Source organism: Varroa jacobsoni, unplaced genomic scaffold, assembly GCF_002532875.2.
Source record: "Varroa jacobsoni isolate VJ856 unplaced genomic scaffold, vjacob_1.0 scaffold_131, whole genome shotgun sequence".
Classification (NCBI taxonomy): domain Eukaryota; kingdom Metazoa; phylum Arthropoda; class Arachnida; order Mesostigmata; family Varroidae; genus Varroa; species Varroa jacobsoni.
Genome location: NW_019213033.1, coordinates 38,944 through 46,674, shown reverse-complemented (window position 1 = coordinate 46,674; position 7,731 = coordinate 38,944). Strand labels below are relative to the sequence as shown.

The 7,731-nt window shown below is 37.8% G+C and overlaps 2 protein-coding genes across 5 annotated transcripts in view; one reads left to right on the top strand and one right to left on the bottom strand.

Annotated features, from left to right (window-relative positions):
• The window catches only part of LOC111268031 (UDP-glucose 4-epimerase), an 11,909-nt gene extending 7,266 nt beyond the window's left edge, over positions 1–4,643 (top strand). For all 3 annotated transcript variants that reach the window (XM_022846721.2, XM_022846728.2, XM_022846737.2), the window contains exons 2-6: positions 374–550; positions 927–1,074; positions 1,294–1,451; positions 1,651–1,850; positions 2,043–4,643. In XM_022846721.2, the coding sequence (XP_022702456.1) occupies positions 374–550; positions 927–1,074; positions 1,294–1,451; positions 1,651–1,850; positions 2,043–2,456 (1,097 nt within the window). In that variant the 3' untranslated portion in view covers positions 2,457–4,643. The remainder of the gene's footprint in view (positions 1–373; positions 551–926; positions 1,075–1,293; positions 1,452–1,650; positions 1,851–2,042) is intronic.
• Positions 4,644–5,038: 395 nt separating this feature from the next.
• Positions 5,039–7,731, bottom strand: part of LOC111268046 (coiled-coil domain-containing protein 43) — a 3,401-nt gene continuing 708 nt past the window's right edge. Inside the window, exons 2-6 of one of the 2 annotated variants that reach the window (XM_022846761.2) lie at positions 7,184–7,273; positions 6,837–6,961; positions 6,366–6,505; positions 5,784–5,968; positions 5,039–5,494 (exon numbers count right to left, since the gene is read on the bottom strand). In XM_022846761.2, the coding sequence (XP_022702496.1) occupies positions 5,788–5,968; positions 6,366–6,505; positions 6,837–6,961; positions 7,184–7,273 (536 nt within the window). In that variant the 3' untranslated portion in view covers positions 5,039–5,494; positions 5,784–5,787. The remainder of the gene's footprint in view (positions 5,495–5,783; positions 5,969–6,365; positions 6,506–6,836; positions 6,962–7,183; positions 7,274–7,731) is intronic. The other variant, XM_022846752.2, reaches the window with a different exon arrangement.

Genomic DNA, 7,731 nt, shown 5'->3' with positions numbered 1-7,731 from the left:
TAAAAACTCACTATATATATATTCACGTGAAAAGCTGGTCGACTCAGAGATCTGCAAAGAAGCAGCCTTTGGTACTCACGCATTCTGAGACTTACATCCGCCTAATAAACGATACCTAGCTCAAATGTAACAACAGCATGTAACGGCCATCAAACCAAGTTTAGTTAGGTAAAAAATTTTGATACAAAGACTTGAGATATTTGATTTGGATAGGCCGCCGGGAAAAAGGCCACCCAACATAAATAGTGCACTAGTATAGCTAGTGCCAGCTAGAACCAATGAATGAAAAGCGTAGAAATCGTAAAAAACAAAAAGAAACGAAGCAGTTAATCAATACACCTGTTTTCCTCATATATCTGTATCATTACTCCAGCAATGAGTCCCCTAATCTTCGTGACTGGTGGAGCAGGCTTCATTGGAAGTCACTGTATCGTCGAACTCCTTGAGGCTGGCTTCGATGTGGTTGCCGTTGACAATTTTGTCAACGCCATACCTTCAGATGATGGCCAGCAATTGCCAGAGAGTCTTCGACGAGTTGCCAAGATCACTGGTAAGAAACTATTGTTCTCTCAAAATTAAGCATAATAGGGTTATTAGAACAGGTTAAAATTGCCGAGCTGATATGGATGATGTGTAATGGCTTAAGCGCTCAACGATTACCTGCAGGACTTGGAAAGTTCTTTTAACACAGCACTAGTGCAAACCTATACGGTTCTCTGAAAAAAACGAAGTCACAGTCGGGTTTTTTAACTGCCGTTGCACAAATTACATGGAGTAACCTTAATGGAGCCTACGTAACCCTACGAAGCCTCATAACAAATACTTTTCTAAATCGAAAAAATGATCATATCTGCACTATTTTTTGAAAAAAAACATAAATTTTTTGCTGAAGTGGGCCTGTAATTGTATATCGTCCCAAATATTAGGCAAAAGCATGAAATTCGCCGCATGCGACCTCTGCGACGAAAAGAAGCTCGAGGAAATCGTCAGCGCGCACAAATTCGATTGTGTTATTCATTTCGCCGCTCTAAAAGCCGTTGGGCAAAGCTGTATAGAACCCCTCGAATACTACAGGTAACAAGTTAATATGCACCTGTTTTGCGTTTTCTTGTTTACAATATTTTCCAGCTTTTAGTATCGTGGTTTTACTGGTCGCCTTTTGCTGTACCGTGGCTTAAACAACTTCCATTATCAAACGAGTGAAATGCATATTTCTCTTGCGTCTTACCTGATTATCTGAATACTGAGTCTCCGAAGATTTCCGTTACAAACTAATGAACGTGATCTTTTCAGAAATAATATGGGAAGTACCGTTGCTCTACTCAATACAATGAGGCGACACAACATGCGTAATATAATATTTTCGTCATCTGCTACCGTGTACGGAGTTCCGGAGTACCTTCCTGTAGATGAGAAACATCCCACTGGCATGTCGTGCACTAACCCATACGGTACAGTCATATGTAAAGCAATTTCATACCAAGCTACTAAAACCTAAAATGTTATTACGGCGATTAAGTAGCTCAAGCTAGTTGGGCGCTTCAACAAAAGTAAACACTTCAGAAAGGTAGCAATTTTACAACGAATTTTACCAAAAGGCTTTTTATTCAATCTAGGAAAAACTTTTGGGCTGTGCGATATTTTATCTAGGCCGTACGAAATACTTCATCGAGGAGATGTTGAAGGATCTCCACCGTTCTGAGCCCGGCTGGAACATAACCCTTCTGCGGTACTTCAACCCGGTCGGGGCCCATGAATCTGGCCTAATTGGAGAGGATCCTCAAGGCGAACCGAATAATCTTATGCCTTACATTGCACAGGTTGCCGTAGGTCGTCGCGAATCGCTTAAGGTTGGTTGTGGTCTCCATTTTACGTGAAAAGTTGTATCAGTCAGCCTATTAGTACGAAACCAAAAATTACTTGCACAATTACCTTATTAGATTCGTAAGTGCAATGTAGCCACACACCCATTTTCATCTGCTATAAAGTATCCTGCTTTAATCAAGTTGAATGTATATTTTGTTTTTGTGTATTTTATTTAGGTCTTCGGTTCAGATTTTGATACTCCGGATGGTACTGGTGTTCGAGACTATATCCATGTAGTCGATTTAGTTAAAGGCCACGTAGCTGCCCTCGACAAAATTCTCTCTGGCAATCTTAAGGGATTGCGTATCTATAACTTAGGCGCTTCAAAAGGCTACTCCGTTCTCGAAGTGATCAAAACATTTGAAGAAGCGACAAAAGCAAAGGTCCCCTACAGAACCGTCGATCGAAGACAGGGCGACGTCGCGGCGTTGTACGCAGATGCGTCGCTAGCTGCTAAAGAACTTAATTGGAAAGCGGAACTAAGTCTGACGAAAATGTGCGAGGATACCTGGCGTTGGCAACAAATGAATCCCCAGGGATTTGCGACTTCAAAGATTGACAAGAGCGGCCAAAACGGCTTGGCCGACTAAAAAGAAAACCCACCAAACCTTGTCACCAACAAAGGACGAAAGTAAGAGACTACTAGTCATACAACTATGGCTAACTGCTTAGCTGGTTTAATCAATCTCTTAATGCAGAACAGCACAGTAATGCGACCCAAAAAGCGGTGTTGTTATTAGCTACGAAGCTGCTTTTGAGGAGAAGTGAAATACCATAATTGCTCATTAGCTTGATCTAAGAACGGTACCTTTACCTCTTACTGCAGTGAGCATATATTGCTTAATTATTACACACGCTTGTATTAGCAAAGCGTATGGACCCTCGGAAATATGTGAAGGAATATTTAATAGTGGAAAATGATGGTACAACGGAATAATTTTCCTAAGTTTTATACTTTCATTAAAAATTATGGGTATTATGCTGTAGCATACAAGACAAAATTGAGTTTCAAACGGTATGACATCTTCTGACACCACAAATCATTTTAAATCGAAAATGTTTTATCCGGAAAAATATGCCGCGTCCTAGCCCTCTTATTGAAATACACGCGCGAATATATTGTACTTAGTGGCGCGCTAAGTCCGAAAGACTTCTACTTTTCTGTATGAGGCAAGGCCTAACGACGAGGTATCGGGCTTACGACTTTATTAATACGTTTACTGGTATAGAATATTAAATGGGCATTGCAAAAATCTACTGGTCTCATACTGTATTACTTTTGTTCGTATGAAGCATAAATCATAAGGATTGAATAGTGTGCGTTCGATAAGGGTTACATAATGTTAGAAGAGACAGTCGTGTTGTCACTCAATATTGAGGTTTAGACATCGAGTCCTTACGTTTAAGTATCTAGTCTAAAGTTCCTATTAGGTCTGTCTGTGACTTTTTCGAGTGTCGTGGCGGGTGCTAATTAAACTTTAGTGTTTTAATCCATTATATTATTAATAATCTGATAAATCCAGTATGATCAAATTGCAGTACACATAGTGACCTATATTTTTTGACATATATTTACAGTCATGTTTAAATGCAATTTCGTTTTTGCCGGTGATCTTGCTTCACATACATAGAAACTTCCGGAGTGCTGGTAACGTGTAACACACTCTAAATTAGAAGTATTCATATAAATAACGAGTTATCAAACAAAACAGCCATGAGATAGGTCAACGAGCCTCGATTAGTATGAGGATCTCCGATACAACGAGTCTCGATTAGTTCGAGGATCTCCAGTATAACACTAAGTCAAGGGTGATAAAAGCCGTTGGTATAACGACGCATGTTTATAAATTAAAGTTACAAACCGAGGAGAGCTTATACAAACACCTGCAAAAACAAATCTCTTAAGTAATGGATAATGAAATTTACATTAATAATGTTATGATATTACATGATCATAGAAGTTAAGGAAATGTGCATATTATGAACAGAAGTTAAGCAAATGTGCAAATTTCGATGAAAAGCTTACCCACCTTTTTTGTAGTTTTTATATAACTAAATTGTATTTCCTCGATCTTCTCGATTAAACTGTAGACGAGTGTGGATTAGCTGCAGACTGAAACTAGCAAACGGTCTTAACAACAAAGAAAGTCATGTTTCTCTATTGTACATTTTACTTGAATGAATGTCAACATGAAGCTAGTTTCATGTTAGCTAGAAGTCACTTTTGATATTTTATTTTAGGAACCTGCAACATGGACCGCATTTGCGGATAGCAAAAAAACGGGCCTGGCGCTCGATTTGGCTAAACGATTGGCTGCATGACAGTATTAGATGAATATGACAGAACTTCAGCGTTGTATCTTCGAATATTTCTACTGAGATCACTGTGTGTTGCATACTTGAACTTACCTGCAGAACTATTCACGACTGTGGTGTTTCAGCTCTAGTTTCACGTTTTAAACAATACATTCTAGCTATTCTTTTTTTTTGTATTTTCTGGTTCTCGTTCATGGTGTTGCGTTATGAGTTCCGACCAACAAATTACTAAGTTATTTTAACATTAAAGCTAACTATTTTGCCATATCTACACTTTTCAACGAGAAATTTTGTTCCATTAAATGACACACTTAGATTATCTCTAAATAGCCCAATCTTTTCTACTTTTGAAGTTAAAGGTGTGATATCTGGTGTGATACCTCTTCAATCTGGATTGAATTTATACTCTAAACGAAGGTTACAACCTAGCTAGTAATAAATATCATTAAAGATAAAAATAAGATCTGTCTTGTCCTTTTCTCATTATATTATCACTATTGCAATTAATTCCGCATGAATTTCAAGCTCTCTCTTTAACCAGCGCTTTTGCTCTCACTTTTTTAGAGGCAAAGGAATCCTTTACATACAGATTTTCAGAAAATCGACACAGGAACGTCTACATTTAACAGTAGCAGCATCATCATCGTTATATTGAATGTGAAAGTTCACTCTTCTTTTCCTATCGGCATATGATTGATTCAGTCAAGATAAACAACATTGGTAGGCTACAAGAAATACATTTTCGTAATAGTTATTCTAATTCGTATTGTAATTTCTACCCTCATTTCTCCTATTTAAATATATATAAATATAAATTCAACTAATCACAGACATGCTCCACTGTACACTTAACACCTTCCCAGCAACAAGAACTTTAGATATTTATTGTATCATATTGAAAAATATTGGATTACCTTAGTGGTCTATGCGACTTCGTACATATGCAGTGCGTTTTTTGCGACGATCGAATCGATTTCATCAACAACAACAATCTTTCAAGTGAAACCTCTTTAATCATAACTAAAGCAATTCTAAACCATAAAACTACGGTTCGACTGTTTTTCGACATTTCGCATATGAGTAAGCAGGTTCGCTACAAACGCCATAGACGTGTTATGCAGGTGCAGATACCAGTGATCAGTTAGACAGCTAACAGACTGAAGGGCGGTTGGGAGACATGAAGACAAACCTATTTAACAGCTATTTAGATCAGTCATCTTCTCCGTTCGCCTTTTTGGGTCCGCTGCTTCTCTTTCTCTTTCCGTTCGAGCTCCTTTCTTCTCAGTGTTTCCCGGTCGAGCTTGTCCTTTGCCTACGCTCATTTGAATAACAAACATTTAGTGCAAAATAAACAAAGCTTTGGACTGAGATAATACAACAACATTGACTACCAGCCAGCCAGCCGCTCACTGTAGTGACTAGAATATTTTTTTTAACTTCTTTAAACGTCTGTTTTTCTCAAAGTTGGCTTTTATATGGTGTGTACATGTAGAGCAAAAAAACACAAACGCATGCTCTCGCAAATTGGCATCAGTAAAATATGTCAGCTTTCAGTCAGTAATGAGGTCAACGAAATTGATATTAGCTGACTATAACGTTACCCTCTTAGCTTCCGATTCCTGTTTGCTCTTTTCTCTCTTGAGTTTCTCGGCTTCGAACACAGCCTGTGCATTGGTGTTCTTCATCATGAGGAGGTCTTCCATCGCAGGAGGTCCCTTGCGTTTTGCAGAGGGCGCCGAAAGATCGACTTTCTTGCCGCTTGCCTGCTCCTTCAAATCTCCCTCCTCTGAAGGATAAGGATAAAAAAATTAATTACCACCGAATTGAACTCTTTTTACTATTATTATTATACCGGTTATCATATTATGATATATACCAGTTATTATTATGATTATTATACCCGTTAATAGTAGTAGCTCGAAATTAATTAATGCAATTAACACGTTTTCTACAGCCACTTCCAATTGGGTTTTTTGCAATCGTTCAGATGTACTTATAGCAACCTAGATATTTTTTTATTAGATAAACGCTAAATTACTTATAGAAAAAAAGAGCAAAATAATCAGTCTCAATAAAGTTGCTAATTTATCAGTGCCTTGTTACACAGTCTATCATCGAGTTGAGCTTATTGCACCTGTTAAATCTAAAAACTAATGCAAATTATTTTGAATAGGGCTATTTACAACAAGGCAAAGCAGATCTCACTAATGACACTTTCGCCGGTGGGATCAAGATCATCCACCTCGACTTCCACCTGCCCATACTGGTTGAGAATAGAGGACTTCAATTGTTTTACTTTATCGTCCTCTGACGATGCTCCGACCTGCAACAACAAGTATAGCTCAAAAGTTCGCTGCTTGCTAAATCCTGGGTAGCTCATCTGTATATACACCTATTCTAAGAGTACTTTGGTAATGAGATTTTAAAGTAAAAAGAATGTCATGAACTTTTTCTCAGGCTTTTTTCTATTCATCTATAGTTAAGTCGTGGATATGATAAAAGGCTTCCATTTACTCATCAACAATTGAGTTATTATATAAACGTTTACGTTACCAGACAATAAATTGAAAACGATAAATTAAAAAAATCAGAAGATTCTACCAATTCAGATTGCTTAACATATCCGTTTGTTTTTTCTGCGTTTCAATAAGCACCTTTTTCCTTCCAGCAGATTCGGCAGCTTTTGCTGTTTGCAGTGAGAAAAGTGATCTCACTTGGTCCTCAAAAGCCATTCCAGCCCCGGCAGCGGACTGAACTACTGGATCAGAGTCGTTAGTTCCTACATTTCAACAGGATAAATACGACAAGTCAAGTATTTACAGAACCCTAAAATTTAAAATCGGCTCCGCGAGCGACGCTCGATTAGTAAAGCCAAAAACGATTTAGCTCTGACTTACTTAGCTCTACTCATACCAGCTACGTTTGATTACATTATACGTAATTTGATTCCTTATTATACAACGGAGTACCAGATCTGATGTTTAATAGGTCAAATATGCACCTTCAGTAGTTGTCCGGGAAAATTTGCTGATAATCTCGTCGGTTTTCGAGCTCACCATTGAGGTGTCCTGACACGCATCGGAAAGAATACCTGCAATCCAATATGAGGACGGTATATAAATCGATATGGAGTCATGGCCTAGTGTAAAGTTTAGTAGTTTAGTTATACAGCTTCCGTACCGAACATTTGCAGAAAAACAGTAATTTAAAATTAAAGTTAATTGGGCAAAATAAATTGATGAATAACCCAGTTTTCTCAAATCGAGCACAATTTCTCATGCGATTACATTTTTAAATTAGTATTTCTAAATAGTACCCCCATGTTTTTGTCGAGCATGTGACAATTTTCTGTATTTCTTGCTATTGATTTCATTTGGTGAAGCAATGGCTAGCTTTAATTATTGTTACAATACTATGCAATTCTAATTTAAATGCCATACTAACGGTCTTTGCACAGACAATTCATTGCTGTCCTTAGCAAAGTGAAGATAAAAGTATAAAACCAGCCTCGTTCTCCGAAGGCTATCTTCTTCCAAAAAACATGGTCAT